The 20,297-nt window shown below is 40.3% G+C and overlaps 1 protein-coding gene across 1 annotated transcript in view; it reads left to right on the top strand.

Moving 5' to 3' along the window:
• The window catches only part of LOC140479280 (transmembrane protease serine 9-like), a 68,499-nt gene extending 49,908 nt beyond the window's left edge, over positions 1-18,591 (top strand). Inside the window, exons 7-11 of the mRNA XM_072573246.1 lie at positions 1,479-1,549; positions 8,867-9,029; positions 12,488-12,629; positions 14,214-14,489; positions 18,324-18,591. Of these exons, the coding sequence (XP_072429347.1) occupies positions 1,479-1,549; positions 8,867-9,029; positions 12,488-12,629; positions 14,214-14,489; positions 18,324-18,536 (865 nt within the window). The 3' untranslated portion in view covers positions 18,537-18,591. The remainder of the gene's footprint in view (positions 1-1,478; positions 1,550-8,866; positions 9,030-12,487; positions 12,630-14,213; positions 14,490-18,323) is intronic.
• The last annotated feature ends 1,706 nt before the right edge of the window (positions 18,592-20,297 follow it).

Genomic DNA, 20,297 nt, shown 5'->3' with positions numbered 1-20,297 from the left:
CATGCAATAGTGGTATCTCCTCTCAGAAGGATGTTGTTAATCTACAAAGGTTTCAGAAAATATTTACAAGAATGTTGCCAGGATTGAAGGATTTGAGCTATAGGGAGTGGCTGAATTGGCTAGGGCTGTTTTCCGTGGAGTATCGGAGGCTGAGGGGTGACCTTGCAGAGGTCTATAAAATCATGAGGGACCCTGAAAGGGAGAATATCCATGGAAAGGGTGAATTTCCCAGGGTGGAAAGGGGGAGGCATAGGTTTAAGGTGAGATATAAAAGGGATCTAAGGGGCAATGTTTTCACACAGGAGGTGATGCATGCATGGCATGATCTGCCAGAGGAAGTGGTGGAGGCTGATACAATTACAATATTTAAAAGCATCTGGATGGATATGTGAATAGGAAGTGTTTAGAGGGATATGGGCCAAATGCTGGCAAATGGGACTAGATTAGGTTAGGATATCTGTTCAGCATGGACGAGTTGGACTAAATGGTCTGTTTCTTGCTGTACAGCTCTATAACTCTATGACCCTATTGTCAGTTTGTCAACAAACTTGGGATCAGTGTAGTATATAGGATTGATAGCTAGATGCTAATATTCAACTTGTCTCATTACTGTTGTTAGATGGTGCAAGCCCTGAGGGAAGAAGGTTCTAGTGAAATCCTGCTTTGTCATGCTCCTGTATGTAGTTTAATAGTTAATAAATTTTACTGCTTCTAACTAGTTTAGCCCTCATCCATTTAAAGTTCCAAGAACTAGCTTCTGATATTTCTACAATTCTGTCCTTATCCACCATCCCTTCATGTGTAAATTCCAATAGGAGTTATTGTGTGGCAATCAGATAGAGAGTCTAAGAGATGTTATATTAAAAAGCCATTCCGCAAAGTTCATGGCAGCTAACTCACCACAGAAAACAGCACAGCTTGCTATTAATTTGGCTATAGATTTTGTCATTTGTTCCCTGACCAAATATTTAGCATTGTTTTGCTCTCACATCAATGCACACAAATAAAAATTTGACACTAAGGCCCAGAAGAATACAACAGAAACTGTTCTATGATATTCTTTCTTCTTGGGTTGCCTCTGTTTGATGGTAAACCACATGAAAGTGTTACATTCTGTTAATATTTTCTCAGTTTTAGTCAGCTTCCACTTATTGCATTATTTAATTTGCCTGACTTATGGATTCCCAATAAATGTGACATATTTAATCCGAAACACTTCACTGAACTATTCAAATTAAGTTGAAAATGAGAAATTCCAAAACTGAGAAGAGCTATCAGTTTCCAACAAGTTCTACTTGTTAATGTCTCAGTAATTATAACAACACCCTGGTAAGCTTTGAGTGCGGTCTCAAGGTTTCTCATAAATGAAATAAATTTAAAATAGTATGAGGTCAACATCATAAAGATGACATCAAAGTGAACAAACCACATCCCTCTGAGTTTATTATAAATTAATCGAGATCTTCACTTGGCATTAGAGAGGCGACAATGAAATCATTGCAACATACGTTATTCGTTTCTTTGGTTATTTCCTCCCTATCTCCAACATGTAAGTAACAAAATAAGCAACTTTTATACTTAGCACATTGACAATAAGATTTATTGTTATAATGTTTAAATAGTAATCAGTGTACCTTTAGCATTTTGTCATGATTAGCCAGCATTCTCAATTTCTGATGTAGCAAGACATTATTGTTATCTCTTTCTGGATTCATTTTTACTCCGTGTTTGACCCATGTATTTTTTAAGGTATTTAGGAATTATAGAATACTTTTGAACCAATACAACAAATCAAAAACAACTTGTAAAGAGTATAAATCTGTTCTTTTCTCGAATTGTCAGATAGATCTGAGTGACAATGCCAGACCTTTTTGATAAGGTGCCATACAAAATATTAACTTACAAGATGAGATTGGAGTAATTTATTAGCTTAGACAGAGGACTAATGAACAATAGTCAGAATAAATGGGCACTTATTTTCTAGTTGTCAAGATGTAACCACTGGGTTACATAACCTTTGGTCCTCAGGCCACAGCTATCTACAGTCTACATTAATGTCTTGGACTCTTTTTTCATTCATTAGTGGATGAGGGGGGGTCACCGGCTAGGCCAGTGTTTATTATCCATCCTAGAAGGCAGTTATGAGTCAACCACATTGCTTTGGTCTGGAGTCACATGCCGTCTAAACTAGTAAGGATGGCATTTTCCTTCTTTGAAAGGTAATAGTGAACCAGATATGTTTTCCCCCTAATAATCAACTATGGATTCTTTGTCATCATTAGACTCTTAATTGTGAGACCTTTATTAAATTTAAATGCCATCATCTGCTGTGGCAGGATTTAAACATTGGTGCCCAGAACATTGGCTAGGTTTCTGGATTAATAGTCCTGCTATGATACTACTTGGTCATTGCCTCCCATTGAATACAGAGATAGAATGTGAACTGTAGCCAGATTTGCAGATGACTCTAAAATAGAGGGGAAAGTAAGTTGCAACAAAGATATAAGACATTTACAAATGGACGATGGATAGGTTAGGAATCTTGGCACTTATTGATTGCTAAAGGAATGGATGAAAAGGAGAGAAGTGTTGCAGTTATACAAAGCATTAGTAAGACTGTAGCTGGAGTACTGTGTACACTTTTGATCTGATTGATTTGATTTGATTTATTATTTTGGTCTCTTTACTTGAGGAAGAATTTAGTTGCATTGAATGCAGTCCTGAGAAGGTTCAGGTGATTAATTCCACCCCTGAAAAGCATGTGTTATGAGGTGAGATTGAGCAATGTAGCTTATACTCGCCCGAGTTTAGCAGAATGAGAGATGAGCTAAGTTAGGCATGTAAGATGCAACAAGAGATAAACAAAGTAGATAGGGACTAAATGTTCCCCTTGTGGGACAATCTAAAGCAATGTCATAGTTTTCAATTAAGGGATAGCAGGTTTAAAACAAAGATGAGAAAGAATTAATTCTCTCAAAAGTTATGAAACTTTGCAATTCACTACCTTAGAGGATGGTGGACACACGGTCACTGAACAAATTTAAGGAGGAAACAGATTTTTAATTAGTAAAGTGATAAAGAGGTATGGGGAAATTACTTCTTTCAAAGGGCCATGAATTTATAGAATTCACTACCCCAGACTGTGGGCAATACTGGGACACAGAATAAATTTAAGGACGAGATAGATTTTTAATTAGAAATGGGTCAATTAGTTGTGGGGAGCAGGCAAGAAAATGGAGTTGAGGCTGAGATAAGATCAACCATGATCATATTAAATGGAGGAGTAGGCTTGAAGGGTTGAATTGCTTACTCCAACTTCCAGTTACTTGTACACTATTCAATTTCAGAAATAATGTATATTGGAATGAATGGATTGTCTTATGAGGTTGGGTTGGACAGGTGGGGCTTGTTTCCACTGGGGTTCAGAATATTAAGAGGTTAATTGATGGAAGTATATTAAAATTCTTACTAGTTATGAAAAAGTTGAGGTAGAAAGACTATTTTCTCTCATGAGTCAACGCAGAACTAGATGACATGGTTTTAAAATTACCTTTTAGGACAGAGATGAGGAGAAAGTTCTTTTTCATAGTATTTGTGACTTTAGAACTCAGCCTCAGAAGGCTTTGGAGATGGAGTAATTAAATCACTTCTATATCTATGTCTATTGATATGCTTATTGAACACTTTGCAATTTTGATTTCTATCAGCTGTCAGACTTTTATCATAATTGCTCTTTGCATCTCATATTTGTTTCTTCACCTCCCTTCTGAGCATTTGGTTCTCAATTGCACTTCAACTTGACACCTGGATTAAGCACACTTTTTTTTCTTTGATATCCAGAGAGCTCTGGATTTATTTGTTTCACTTTGCCCTGTATATCTTGACTGGGCCCAAACCATCTCCACTCTAGCCCATTGTTTAGCTACATCAGCAACCGCTGCTGACCTTTTCTTTCAGTCTATCTGACCATTTCTGTTATTGCCCAATTGAAGTTTGCCAGTTGATTCTTCTTATTCTGGATTGACCGATATCATTTTCTATTGTCATTCTAACCCTTGTAATACAATGATTACTGTCTCTTAAATGTTCCCTCGCTGTCACTTAGTCTTCTTGGCCCACCTCATTCCCAAGAACCAGGTCTAGCAGTGCCCCCTTTCTCATTAGATTGGATATACACTGCTGTAGACATTCTCCTCAAGGTTAGATCTCATGGAATACAGGGAGAACTAGCCATTTGGATACAGAACTGGCTCAAAGATAGAAGACAGAGGGTGGTGGTGGAGGTTGCTTTTCAGACTGCAGTCCCATGACCAGTAGTGTGCCACAAGATCCATGCTGAATCCACTATGTTTCATCATTTAGATAAATGATTTAGATGTGAACATAGGAGGTATAGTTAGTAAGTTTGCAGAAGACACCAAAATTGGAGGTGTAGTGGACAGCAAAGAAGTTTACCACAGATTACAATGGGATCTTGATCAGCTGGGCCAATGACTGAGGAGTGGCAGATGGCATTCAATTTAGATAAATGTGAGGTGTTGCATTTTGGGAAAGCAGGACTTATACACTTAATGGTAAGGCCCTAGGGAGTGTTGCTGAATAACAAGGCCTTGGAGTGCAGGTTCATTGCTCCTTGAAAGTTGAGTTGCAGATAGGTAAGATAGTGAAAAAGACATTTGTGTGCTTTCCTTTATAGGTCAGAACATTGAGTATAAGAGTTGGGAGGGCATGTTGTGGCTGTTAGGAGTTGGGTTAGTCCACCTTTGGAATACTGCGAGCAATTCTGGCCTCCTTCCTATCGGAAGAATGTTGTGAAACTTGAAAAAGTTCAGAAAAGATTTACAAGGATGTTGTCAGGATTTGAGCTACAGGGACAGGCTGAATAGGCTGGGGTAGTTTTTCCTGGAATGTCAAAGGCTGAGGGGTGATTTTATAGAGGTTTATAAAATCATGAGAGGCATGGATAGGATAAAGTCCCCCATTATAACTACTCTATGGTGTTTATATCTCTTTGTAATTTCCTTGTTTCTCCAGTTCAGTCTCACTGGCTGGTGGTCCTGATAAACCAATAACAATACACCCTTCTCATTCCTTAGCTCTAACTAAATCAAACCTGTCTGTGCTTTTCCAGCAACACATTTTTCAGCTCTGATTTCCAGCATCTGCAGTCCTCACTTTCTCCCTGTCTTTCAACCTTGTGAAACATCTTTCTCCGGCACTGCAAAACATTCCTTAAGCAAAAATAACTCAATTTCTTTCCTTTCCTGAATTTCTGACACCTTATACCCAGCAATATTCAACAGACAAATCTGGCCTTCTTTATGCCAGGTGTCTGTTACTGCCACATCATCATAGTCTCACGTCAAACTGTCTGTAATGCCAATATTATTCACTATGTCAGCCTGTTGACCTGCGTGCACTGTAACCTTGATTTAAATGTCAGTCGATTCTCCTTTACTCCAACTCCATTAGCTAACTTCCTGATTTCTATTTTAGTGTATCTACCTTTCTCTGCATTTCATGCATCCTGGTATTACTCCCTAAAATCCTCCACTCATTCCCATACCTCTGCTGAGTTCACTTGAAACCTCTTGAACGGCAATAGCATAATGCCACTGAAGGAACCCAGTCCCAGATCTGTTCAGATGCAAACTGTCGAGCTTGTGGAGTTGACCGAGAGCCTGTCTCAGTGTCCCAGCAATCTAAAACCTTCCCACCTGTACCACCTTCCCAGACATACCCTTTTATCTTTATATTTCTGCACTCACTTCCCACAGCAAGAACCTAGACACAATTGAAAGCCTGGATATGATTCACATCTTACTCTATGTGGGCACAGATGGCTTAATTATTTGAGAAGTTGAAGTCAGAACTAAACACTGTGCAACCACCAGTAAATATCTCCACTTCTAATCTTACAACGGAGGGTAGGTCATTAATGCAGCAGCTGAAAATGGTTTGGCCTAGAATACTGTCCTTAGTTGCTCCTGCAGTGATATCCTTGAATTAAAGTGATCATCCTCTAACAGTACAACCAATTTCCTTTCTGTGATCAACATTTAGAACTTCAGTTGTTAGATCTGGTCTATCCTTTTCCATCACTATTTTCAAACTAATAGACCATAATTCTATTAATTTGAAAATAGTGATGGAAAAAGATAGACCAGATCTAAAAGTTTAAGTTCTAAATTGGAGGGAGGCTAATTTTGACGGCATTAAGTAAGAACTTTCAAAAGCTGATTGGGGGGCAGATGTTCATAGGTAAAGGAAAATGGGAAGCCTTCAGAAATGAGATAAAGAGAGTGCAGAGAGATATATTCCTGTCAGGGTGAAAGGCAAAGCCAGTAGGTGTAGGGAATGCTGGATGACTAGAGAAATTGAAGATTTGGTTAAGAAAAAGAAGGAAGCATAGTCAGGTACAGACAGAAGAGATCTAGTGAATCCTTAGAAGAGTATAAAGGCAGGAGGAATATACTTAAGAGGGAAATCAGGAGGTGAAAAAAGAGAACATGAGATAGCTTTTTGGCAAATAGGGCAAAGGAGAATCCAGAGGGATTTTACAAATATATTAAGGACAAAAGGGTGAGTACGGAGTGAATAGGGCCCCTCAAAGATCAGCAAGGTGGCTTTTGTGTGGAACGGCAGGAGATGGGGGAAATACTAAATGAGTATTTTGCATCAGTGTTTACTGTGGAGAAGGACATGGAAGATATAGAATATGGGGAAATAGATGGTGACATCTTGAAAAATGTCCATATTACAGAGGAGGAAGTGCTGGATGTCTTGAAATGTATAAAGGTGGATAAATCCACAGGACCTGATCAGGTGCAACCTAGAACTCTGTGTGAAGCTAGGGAAGTGATTGCTGGGCCCCTTGCTGAGAGATTTGAATCATCAGTGGTCACAGATGAGGTGCCAGAAGACTGGAGATTGGCTAACATGGTACCATTATTTAAGAAAAGGTGGTAAGGACAAGCCAGTGAACTATTGACCGATGTTGGTGGTGGGCAGATTGATGGAGGGAATCCTGAGGGACAGGATTTACACATATTTGGAAAGGCAAAGACTGATTTGGGATCGTCAACATGGCTTTTGTGCGTGGGAAATCATGTCTCACAAACTTGATTGAGTTTTTTGAAAAAGCAACAAAGGATTGATGAGGGCAAAGCTGTGGACATGATCTATATGGACTTCGTTAAAAATCATACAACACCAGGTTATAGTCCAACAGGTTTAATTGGAAGCACTAGCTTTCGGAGCACCGCTCCTTCATCAGGGGGTTGTGGAGGACACAATTGTAAGGCACAGAATTTACAGCAAACATTTACAGTGTGATGTAACTGAAATTACACGATGCTGTAAACTTTTGCTGTAAATTCTGTGCCTTACAATTGTGTCCTCCACAACCACCTCATGAAGGAGCAGCGCTCTGAAAGCTAGTGCTTCCAATTAAACCTGTTGGACTATAACCTGGTGTTGTGTGATTTTTAACTTTGTACACCCCAGTCCAACACCGGCATCTCCAAATCATATATGGACTTCAGTAAAGTGTTTAACAAGGTTCCCCATGGGAGACTGATTAGCAAGGTTAGATCTCATGGAATACGGGGAGAACTAGCCATTTGGATACAAACCTGGCTCCAAGGTAGAAGACAGAGAGTGGTGGTGGAGGGTTGTTTTTCAGACTGGAGGCCTTTGACTAGTGGAATGCCACAAGGATCGGCGCTGGGTCCTCTACTTTTTGTCATTTACATAAATGATTTGGATGCAAGCATAAAAGGCACAGTTAGTAAGTTTGTAGATGACATCAAAATTGGAAGTGTAGTGGACTGCGAAGAGGGTTATCTCAGATTACAACAGGATCATGATGAGATGGGCCAATAGGAGTGGCAGATGGAGTTTAATTCAGATAAATGTGAGGTGCTTCTTTTTGGGAAAGCAAATCTTAGCAGGACTTATACATTTAATAGTCGGGTCCTAGGAAGTGTTGCTGAACAAAGAGTGCAGGTTCATAGCTCCTTGAAAGTAGAGTCGCAGGTGGATAGGATAGTGAAGAAGGCATTTGGTATGCTTTCCTTTATTGGTCAGAGCATTAAGTATAGGAGTTGGGAAGTCATGTTGCGGCTCTACAGGACGTTGGTTAGGCCACTTTTGGAAAATTGTGAGCAATTCTGGTTTCCTTCCTAATGGAAGAATGTTGTGAAACTTGAAAGGGTTCAGAAGACATACAAGGATGTTGCCAGGTTTGGAGGACTTGAGTTATAGGGAGAGGCTGAATAGGCTGGGGCTGTTTTCCCTGGAGTGTCGAAGGCCTTGGGGTGATCTCATAGACATTTATATAATCATGAGGGGCGTGGATAGGATAAATAGACAAAGCTTTTTTCCTGGGGTAGGGGAGTCCAGAACTAGAGGGCATAGGTTTAGGGTTATAGGGGAAAGATATAAAAGGAACCTAGGGGGCAACTTTTCATGCAGTGGGTGGTGTGTGTATGGAATGAGCTGCCAGAGGAAGTGGTGGAGGCTAATACAATTGCAACATTTAAAAGGCATCTGATGGGTATATCAATAGGAAGAGTTTGAAGGGATATGGGCCAAGTGCTGGCAAGTGGGACTAGATTAGATTGGGTTATCTGGTCAGCATGGATGATTTGGGCTGAAGGGTCTGTTTCCGTGCTGTACATCTCTATGTCTCTATGACACGAAATGTTGCTTTAATGTTAAGTGCGGTGACTCTCACCTCACCTTCATTGGAATATTTCTGTACAATAAATTATATGACAATTATGTTCATTTAATCAAAGATTGTGTGTACATGTGTCAACTGATTAAATTGGCATTCAGCATCTTTAATTTGTTTTCTATACAGATAATGGTGCAGAAATTATTGGAGGCAAAGAAGTTAAACCCCATTCAAAACCCTATATGGCATCTATTCAATTTTATAACAAGACACTGAAGAGTTATTTGCATAATTGTGGAGGGGCTTTGATCAGAAATAAATGGATACTGACAGCAGCACACTGTGAATGGTAAGTTATCATGTGTATATCTGTAATTGACTTAGTATTGTATTTATCAACCTAAGCTTAACTCCCACACTTTAACCACATCAAATAATTACTTTCAAATGTTACACCACATAATTGTTGATACCCAGAGCACCATGATATTGATAACTATTTCTCTTCATATGGTTGATGTGATATTTTAAAAATACATCTAACTATTTGATTGCATAGATAGTCTGGTCGTTAGATGGAAAATGCCATATAGTTCTGCAGTTGCAAACGTGACTTTTTTTATTATCCTTCTTCTGCTGGTGCTGGCAGGTGGGACTAGATTGGGTTGGGATATCTGATCGGCATGGACGGTTGGACCGAAGGGTCTGTTTCCATGCTGTACATCTCTATGACTCTATGATTCTATGATAGCCATGCAAAGCTAAGGCATCAGAATCCAACACAAATAGATATATTGTTGGGATTTTCACAGCTGTGTCCTCAAGAGCTTTTCTGGCATCCTATTCCTTGTCTGGCTAGACTTAATCTATTTATTAGGTCAAAAATGGAAAAAAACTGGAGAAACTCAGCAGGTCATGCAGTACCTTTGGACAGAAAGCAAAGTTAACATTTCAGGTCCAGTGGAATATGTTGGTGAAGTTGATGAATTGCTCAACCACCTCGCGGGAGCACGAGGTGGCGCCAATTCAGTCATCAATGTAGCGGAGGAAGAGGTGGGGAGTGGTGCCGGTGTAATTACGGAAGGTCAACTGCTCTACGTAGCCAACAATACACCAGCACCACTCCCCACCTCTTCCTCTGCTACATTGATGACTGCATTGGCGCCACCTCGTGCTTCCGCGAGGAGGTTGAGCAATTCATCAACTTCACCAACACATTCCACCCTGACCTTAAATTTACCTGGACCATCTCTGACACCTCCCTCCCCTTCCTGGACCTCTCCATCTCCATTAATGACGACCGACTTGACACTGACATTTTTTACAAACGCACCGACTCCCACAGCTACCTGGATTACACCTTTTCCCACCTTACCTCTTGCAAAAATGCCATCCCATATTCCCAATTTCTCCGCCTCCGCTGTATCTGCTCCCAGGAGGACCAGTTCCACCACAGAACACACCAGATGGCCTCCTTCTTTAGAGACCGCAATTTTCCTTCCCACGTGGTTAAAGATGCCCTCCAATGCATCTCGTCTACATCCCGCACCTCCGCCCTCAGACCCCACCCCTCCAACCTTAACAAGGACAGAACGCCCCTGGTGCTCACCTTCCATCCTACAAACCTTCACATAAACCAAATCATCCACCGACATTTCCGCCACCTCCAAACAGACCCCACCACCAGGGATATATTTCCCTCCCCACCCCTTTCCGCCTTCCACAAAGACCATTCCCTCCATGACTACCTGGTCAGGTCCACGTTCCCCTACAACCCACCCTCCCATTCTGGCACTTTCCCCTGCCACCGCAGGAACTGTAAAACCTGGGCCCACACCTCCTCCCTCACCTCTATCCAAGGCTCTAAAGGTGACTTCCACATCCATCAAAGTTTTACCTGCACATCCACTAATATCATTTATTGTATCCGTTGCTCCCGATGCGGTCTCCTCTACATTGGGGAGGCTGGGCGCCTCCTAGCAGAGCGCTTTAGGGAACATCTCCGGGACACCTGCACCAATCAACCACACCGCCCCGTGGCCCAACATTTCAACTCCCCCTCCCACTCAGCCGAGGACATGGAGGTCCTAGGCCTCCTTCACCGCCGCTCCCTCACCACCAGACACCTGGAGGAAGAACGCCTCATCTTCCACCTCGGAACACTTCAACCCCAGGGCATCAATGTGGACTTCAACAGTTTCCTCATTTCCCCTTCCCCCACCTCACCCTAGTTCTAAACTTCCAGCTCAGCACTGTCCCCATGACTTGTCCGGACTTGTCCTACCTGCCTATCTCCTTTTCCACCTATCCACTCCACCCTCTCCTCCCTGACCTATCACCTTCATCCCCTCCCCCACTCACCCATTGTACTCTATGCTACTTTCTCCCCACCCCCACCCTCCTCTAGCATATCTCTCCACGCTTCAGGATCTCTGCCTTTATTCCTGATGAAGGGCTTTTGCCCAAAACATCGATTTCAAAGCTTCTTGGATGCTGCCTGAACTGCTGTGCTCTTCCAGCACCACTAATCCAGAATCATTTACTACATGTCAATATTTTCTGAAGTATGATTACTGTAATAACATCCTGAACCAGTTGCAGGATAATCAAATGTCTGGAGGATTCCAGATGTTAATAGCTTGTATGAATTCATTATTTGCTGACAACAGCACATCACACATTCATCGATGGAGAGATGATAGAACAATGGTAATGCTTCTAAGCTTCTCATCCAGATGCCCAACTAACGATCTGCAGAAATGGATTCACATCTTACAAAGAAGGGTTTTTTTTTAAACTAAATCTGCAAAAATGGAAAGCTAGTCTTGGACATCTTTTAAAGAACTGTCTTGTTCACTAATGCCCTTTAGGAAAATAAATTTAATGCCTTCACCCTATTCTGATAGATAAGTGACTCCAGAAATGCAGCAATGTAGCCGACAGTGCCATATGTGGGCTGATGATGCTCCACATGTGTAGGCCAACAGTGATCTGTGTGAAGGAATAAAGTATAACTAGAGATTAGAATCTCCCCAGTTTTGAGAAGTGACTCCGAGCTGTTTGGCTTATTGACGGGACTTGGTCTCTGCACAAATATTTCACAGACTTTTTAACTGAAATCTCTTTGATTTCAAAGTGCTGGTGCTCTGTTTCAGAGGGAGGGATTCCTTCTTTTCCATTGGACTGAAATAGCCCCCTAGCTGGCCAATCTTCTGTAGAACATAAATTCCGTGCATGGCCGATATTTAGATCCATCTGTGATGATGTGGGAGGTGCTTGTAGCACAGAAACTAAGGCATGACTAATTGACTTCATCAACTTTACCGAACCTTTAGCCAGAGTTCGTTTTTTGCATGGTCCTCCCTGAGAATGAGGTTATCACCATGTGTTTTCATCTTATATTCATTCTGGAGTTAAAAACCACTCCTCTATCTACCAGCATTTTGCTTTATAACTGCACTCATACTGGAGATCAAAAAGGAAAAAGACCCTTACCAGAAATCCTGAGGTAAAGTTGTTAAAAATGTAACACAAATCAGTCAGTATCTGAAGAAGAATTCCATTAAAATGGAGCTCCATTAATTTCCATCCATTTGTTGGCAGCAGCTAAACTGAGTAGATGTTTTCTTCCTTATAGATTCAATGTTTGATTTAGGTCTGAAAGAAACAGGAAATTGTATGGTTTAGTTCATTGTTCAGTTTGTTATCATCGTTTGAAATCCTGAATGTTCTTCTTCTCAAAAATCTGAAAATTGCCTGCTCTTACAGAAGCAAAGATTAATTGTCGACCTTTCTGATGAAATGTAGGATGGGACGTGTTCAAGTTGTTCTTGGAGCCCATTCTTTGTCACAGATTGAGAAAAGTCAACAAAAAATTCAGGTCAAGAAGCAGTATCCCCATCCACAGTTTAACAGAAGAACTAAACAAAATGACATCATGCTACTTGAAGTATGGATTTCAATTCTTTCTGCTTTGTTTGTGGTATTTAAAATTAGTAATTTAGAAAGACAGTAGTGTTTTGCTTCTGCGAAATGTAACAACGTTATAAGGTCAATCTTGTTGTGCAAAAATTATGCAAAATATCTTGTGAAATCCACTAATGGTGTTCTGAGTTTAAATATTTCTATAAGTTGAGACTCAAGCATACAGTTGTCACGGGGAATATTCTTCACTTCAATAAGCTGCTTAAGCCTATTGGGGCATCATAGTCAAACCTAACTCTTGTAATCATTTTTCCATATGGGAAGTCTTCAGTGAGCAATCAGATGCAAGTATCTTTTGTCTTTTGCCTGGGGTACTCTGGCTGAACTGTAGCAATCTGACTGCTGCCTCAGCTAAAGTCACCTGCCTTTACATAGATCCAGAGGCTTCTTAGCAAGATTTAATCATCAAGCCACTGGAGAATCTTTCCTTTATTGATCAAGAAAACATTAAAATTTAAAGTTATAAATGTAATCCCACTTAAATGAAACTGTATAAACATTTCCTAATGTCCAAAAGCTAATCAAACAATATTTGTCCTTCCTGCCATTTCCATTCTCTCTTGCTCAGATACTGTGCCTTAAGAGGGATTTGGTGATTTATTAGATTATGCTTGATAAAGCATTGCAGTAGTTTGCTGTTGCCATCTGCATCATAGCTGGCTTAGAAAATTCCAAGCAACTTACAACCTGCAGTCAGGAATATTAGAAGTACTTACAGACAAATGATCAACCTACCTGACCACATTATGAATATACCTTCAGTGACCATTAATTCCTAAAGTGAGACTGAAACCCAGAGTTGTTAGTGCATCACTGCACCACAAGACTTCAACCCCAACACCTTTACATCTGCCAAAAAATATCCTGACTCCCAACAGCCAAGATCCAACACATTTTTGCGATACGCAGCTCCATTCCCCACACTTGACATTGATCACTGAAGGTAACAAGAGTTCTACCTCCACAGTACCTCAGAGATATACAGTCATTTTAATCTGTCGGGATTGGACCACCATTTGTTTTGTACTCTGTCTGATTGTATTCTTCACTGAAATCATTGGAGGGTGAAATCAAGGGTAGCGTGAAGTGGATGGTCAATGATAGGAATTCGATTGGGGTGTGCTGTGAAATTGCAGGTAACGACAATCACCATCAAGTTGTAGATGACAAACAATGATACCCATCCCAGAGGGTGGACAGTGCCTGTCCAACCATTGCCTGATCCACCTACCTGACCATATTATGAATATACCTTCGGTGACCATCAATTCTGAAAGTCAGAGTTGAACCCAGAGTTGTTTGTGCTATCACTGCACCACAAGACTTCAACCCCAAAATCCTTTACATCTGCCAAGAAATCCCAACTCCCAACAGCCAAGACCCAACACGTTTTTGTGACGCACAATATTCGGTCCAAAAGTAGAAATATTTGAGGAGCACATTTCTCACATTTTGAACATGACAGCCCTCTTTTGGAATACAATAAAGTAGAAAATCTGCTTTCTATTTCAAAAAATGCAAGTATTCATTTGCTCTTATTTTATTGCAGCTGTCCAGTGAAGCAAAAATCAACAAATATGTCAATTTGCTCAAACTACCAAATGACAAGAAAACAGACGTGAAACCTGGAACTTCCTGCAAGGTGGCAGGATGGGGAATAACATCTATATACTCCAAGTCTCCATCTGACACACTTCAACAAGTGAAGCTGAAAGTAATAGATCGGAGTATATGCAACAGTAAGGAGTACTACAATCATAAACCTGTAGTAACCAAGGACATGATCTGTGTTGGTGACAGCAAAGCCCAAAGAGACTCATGCAGTGTGAGTATACTAGTTGGTATCAGTTAAAATAACTATGAAGCTTTTGTATTTTCTCCACCATCCTATATGATTTTCTCATTTTAGTTACTGAAGGAAATCTTGTATCCTTATCCAGTATCTTTTATCCTATGCAACTCCAATCTTCCATCATCAAGGCTGACTCTTAAATTCCCTTGAGTGCTAAGTCCATGACCTTGGAAACCACTCTGTTGTATCAAAAACATGTTTCAGGAAAACTATGATAAGACCAGAAGAAATAAGGACAGGAGTAGGCCATTTAGCTCCTCAGGTCTGCTCTGCCAATCAATAGGATCATGGCTGATCCAATGTTCCTCACGTCTACTTTCTTGCCCTTTCCCCATAATCCTTTATTCCCCTGCTAATCAAGAATCTATTTCAGCCTTAATATACGTAAGGACTCTTCCTCCACCGCCTTCTATGACAAGATGTTCTGAAGACTCACAATCCTCTGAGAGAAGATAATTCTCTTTCTATCCAGTGTTAAATCAGCACCCATTTATTCTGAGGCAATGCATTCTGGTCCTAGACTCTCCCATGATGGGAACTTCCTTTCAGCATCTACCCTGTCAAGCCCTTAAGAATCCTATGTTACCATGAGATTGCCTGTCATCTAAACTCCAGTTGGCAGAGTCCCAGCTTGTTTCAGCTTTGCTCATAAGAAAATTTCATACTAAGGATCATCCTAGTGAATATTGTCTGAACTGAGTCCAATGAAATAATATATTTTCTTAAATAAGAAGACTAAACGTGTTCACAGTACTTCACATGTGGTCTTAACAGCATCTCGCACAGTTGCAGTAAGATTTCCCTACTCTTATATTCCAAACCCTTTAAAATAAGGGCCAACATTCCACTAGTCTTCCTAATTGCCTGCTGCAACTTGCTGTGTTTTGTGAACAAGTACCCACCAAGTCCCTTTGTGTTGCAGCTTCCTGCAGTTTTTCTCCATTTAAATAACACTACTCTTTTCTTCTCCCTTCCAAAATGAGAAACTTCACATTTCCTATATTATACTCCATTTGCCAACATATTTGCCCACTTAATGTTTCTATCAAACTCTCTGTGTAAGCTATTTGTATCCATTTTGCAACCTGCCTTTCCACCTATTTTTGTGTCATTTGCAGGTTTGGCTCCAATACATTCACTTCCTTCCTCCAAGGCACATGACATCAAATTATAGTTCAACAACTTTATTTGAAATCACAAGGTGAAGATTTCACCTGACAAAGGAGCAGCGCTCTGATAGTTTGTGATTTCAAATAAATCCATTGGACTATAACCTGGCTTCATGTGACTTCTGACTTTGTCCACCCCAGTCCAACACTAGCATTTCCACATCATTAATTATAAACAGTTATAATTCCTGAGAATCCCTGAGGAACCCCACTGCTTACAAGTTTGCCTGAAAAAAAGGTCCTCTTTTCCAATCTGCAGCTTCCTGCACTTGAGGCAATTCTTTATTCATGCCAGTAAATGACATCCAACAGCAAGGGCTCTTCTCTTACAAATTAACCTTTTGTGATTAACCTTGTCTAATGCCTTCTGCAAGTCCAAATACAAAACATCTCCTGGTTCCCCTCTATTCACTCTGGCTGAGAATTCCTCAAACAACTCTATTAAGTCAGTCATGCTGAACTTACTTGATTATATTATGAATTTCCAAATGCACTATGATTATTTCCCTAATAATTGATTTGAATATTTTTCCAGCAATAGATGTTAGGCTAATCAACCAATAATTACCTGCTTTTTGTCTTCCTTCCTTTTTTAAATAGGGGTGTACAATTGGCAATATTCCGATCATCTGGTAATTTTCCAAAATACAATGATTTTTGGAAAATTGCTACCACTATCTCTGTCGCTACTTCTTTTTGGATTCTAGGATGCAAGCCAAGAGGGCCAGAGGACTGATATGCCTTTAGCCTCATTAGTTTGTCTCATACTACTTCTCTAGTGATGGTACTTAATTTTTTCCCATATTGTTTAGCACTAAAGGAGGAATGCTTGAAGAATCTTTCAATATGAAGACTGATCTGTTTAACTGCTCTGCCATTTTCTTGTTTTCCCCCAAACATTCTCCATTGATTCATTTTCTAACAGGCCTCTGTTCACTTTGACCTCTCTCCTTCTTTTTATATATTTAGAGAAACTCTTATTGTCAGTTTTTGTATTCCTAACTAGATTGGCCTCGCAGTTTGTTTCTCTTTCTTTATTATCTTTTCACTCCTCAATTACTGAATTCTGAATTTATCCCAGGTGGACCCCCCTCTCACTTTCTCAAGGTACTTATACATGGATTTTAAAACAACAGCTGATACCTGAGAATAAATAAAAACACAATAAAGCAATATCTAATCGATGGTCCACCACTTTATGAATATAAGATACCTTAATCATATAAGAATCATCCTCCCTTCATTTCATTCTTTTTAAAATAATTTTGTACCCCTGTTCCAAATTAAATTGGCTTCCTTTAACTATTATACAAATCTCTAAATTTTGGCTAAATGTATTGCCAACTAATAATTGTATTGGACTGCCAGCACTAGAATGAAAGACTGGTGACCAGAATGCATGTTCCTTCATTCAAAGAAATTTATTTAAAGACTAAGTGATCAAAGGTAAAATCTCTTTTAATGCTGAAGGTAATTATTAAGCAATTTTGTTTTGCAATGCCAGAAGGCATGATGGTGATTTTACAATGAACAGCAGAGGTGAAGTTGTTTTGCATTGTCCTGACTTAGCTCTGAAACTAAGACTAGGTGATCCTCACATTGAAGAGCAACATAGCAATTTAAGCAGAGAAGAAAGTCTGAAATGTTTCAGAAGGCTTGTGGAGAAGTTAAGACTTGTAGTAATAGAGAGAAAATTGTCAGACTTGATTCATTGACAGGAAGTATAGAATAATAGTGGATGGACTTTTTTAGACTGGGCCTTTGTTCACACTGAGATTTCCCAAGAATGATTTTAGGTCTCTTATTGTTTGAAGTGTTTAAGGAAGAGCATTATAACATTTGTAGCAGATAAAAACCTTAACAATGTTGTAGGCATTGATGAAGATATAGCATGACAGCAAACATTCAAGACAGAATAACGTACAGTTATCACTAGAAAGCACAACTTGTGAGTTTAGGCTGACAGATTGTACAGACTTTCCAGTATCCAGTATTTTTAGCCATTCCTTGTTATCATGTGGAGTGCATCATATTGGAAGATACCAGCAACTGTGATGTTGGGAACCTTCAAAGGAGACTGGAGATGGGTCAACCACATGTCCCTTCCGGTGAAGGTGGATGCAAATATCTTTTGCATTGATGTGCTGGGCTCCCCCATTGTTGAGAATGAGTATATTTGTGGAGCCAACCAGTTGCTGTTTGCTGTATGATTGGATATGAACAGACAGAAAAGGTTCAGGGTCGTACAGACCCTGGAGAAAGACCTTATACTGAACTCTGATTTTGTAAGTAAACATCTTTTCCCCCATATCTAGAAATTTGTTTGGTCATGAACAGGTGGTTTATATCTCTACACAATATCAAAGGAGGTTATGACTGTAGGGGCGGATTATTAGAGAAAATTCAAAAGTGAGTATGTATTGCTTATAGCTGGGATACAGGAGGGATGATGGGAAATGACATTTCCTGCACTGCCCAAAGAATTGAAATATGTTCCAGGTGTTTACATGCTTGTAATCTTTAACAAGCACATAACTACTCTTCTTAGTTCAATACAGCAAGAGAATATTGCAATCTGAATAGTGCAACATCAACAAATTCTACTTAATTATTGTCTTTTCCATTTTCTTTCTTGCAGGGTGATTCAGGTGGTCCTTTAATTTGCAACAAGAAGTACAAAGGCATTGTGTCATATGGCAAAGGATGTGCAGATCCCAAAAAGCCTGGGATTTACACTCTCATATCAAAGCAATACCTTGACTGGATTGCAAAAATAATTGGTGTGCAAGCTTTCAATATGACCACTGTTGAGGATGTTGAGAGTCCCGCCGACACTCTGTTTTACCGTTAATGATCTGTGTTGAAGTGCTTTACTCAGAGAAGGACCAGCCTGCTATTTTCCTTGTCTTAAGCTTATTGTATAATGTCATGTGACAGAATATAATAAAAACCTGAAATGTGGTGTTCTGAATATGAACTGTATTACAATTTATTAACTGAATTCTCTTAGAGGACTATGAACTGAAAATGAGTTGAGCTGCTCCAGTGAGATTTTCAACTCAAATGTGAGAGACAGGACACACTTGGGAAGAATTTTCTCAGCCCTAAGTGACATGAGAAATAATAAGCCAGTTGGTGTAATATAGGGAGAATGGAAAAATGAGATTCTTGACGTCAAGAAAGGAAATATGATTTCCTCTTCAAGCCTTTAACAATGAGTCAAAAACCTCACTAGAGACAACCTGTGAAGCAGGTTTTTGTGATGCCATAACCTTAGAATGACTGCACATAGATGCTCACCTGGCAAAGTACATGTAAACATTTCCAGGCCTTGGATAGCGATGTGCTGTGCAGAAAAGTCAGTACTGCTCATGTACACAGCACAGGCTCAACATTGAAATGGGAATCGAATGGGGCCAGAGAACAGGCTTAGAGGGGAGGGGAAGAACTGATGGAGGGGATCAAGAGAATGGACAACGTGGGAAAAGAGAACAGACTCTGTGGAGGATGAATGGATGCTGGAAGAGAGAACAGGAAAGGATGAAACAGTGGATATGGCAGGAGAGAACAGATACAATAATTGCGAGAGGAAGAGAATGGGACAGGGAGACAGAATAGGGAGAGGTGGAAGAGAGTGGGGGGACTGGGAGAATGAGTAGAGAGAATGGAGATGAGGGAGAGAGAATAAACGGAGGACATTCTCCACCCCTTGCAAGCTCAATCACCCCTCTCAGCCCCATCCGGTCTCTCTTCACTTCCCCCAGCAGCATCTGTTCTCTCTAAACCACATCTGTCCCATCCATCTCCACCACCCCCCTCCACCCCCACAATCTTCCTCCCTTTCCCTCAGCCCCACTAGCTCTCTTTTCACACCCCTCTCTCTCTAGCCTTTTCCATTCTCTTCCTCTCCCAAATCCTGGCCCAATTTCTTCCTCCCCTCCTCCAGCCCAATCAATTTACCTAAAACACAGTCCTTCTCCGTTCACAGACACATCCATCAATGTGCATTCACAGGGAATAGCACCAATGCTCCTCATTGTCAGCAAACCTAGCCAAATGGTGAGCAACCTATTTGCAAGCATTAATCTCTCATTAGTAGCTATTGTCACCTCAGTTATAAGAAGTTTGCTATTTGTACAGGCTATGAACAGAAATGAAATGACAACAATTTCCAAAATGAAAATAACAAAGGCTACCAATTACATTGGTGATGCACAAAAGGTCATTAACTTTCTTACATCACTGCTGTACACTGCTCCAGCCCATGGTTAGTGCACCGACACAGATGGCTATGTCAGACCAGGCTGACAATGATTGATATAGTTCACAGCTGGAGCATGAAGACACGGTGCATACAGAATGAGGTGAGAAAACTCACTAAGGTTTATGGAGAGAAATTACAGCCCTTGCTTTCTACTGTATAGAACCCAGCCAAAGAAGAAGTTCTTTGAGTTTGGATAAAAATACCATGGAAAGCTTTTGAACTTGATGCTGTGTCTTACCACTTGATTTTTGAATCAACATTTCCCCAGTGCACCAACAGGACTTTGAAAATGTCCAGATCATAAATGATAGAAGGTGATGTGGCTGCTTCCAGTCTTCCTGTTCTCCT

This window comes from Chiloscyllium punctatum, chromosome 1, assembly GCF_047496795.1.
Source record: "Chiloscyllium punctatum isolate Juve2018m chromosome 1, sChiPun1.3, whole genome shotgun sequence".
NCBI lineage: Eukaryota > Metazoa > Chordata > Chondrichthyes > Orectolobiformes > Hemiscylliidae > Chiloscyllium > Chiloscyllium punctatum.
The sequence above is the reverse complement of the archived record's forward strand: the minus strand, read 5'-3'. Positions and strand labels throughout refer to the sequence as shown.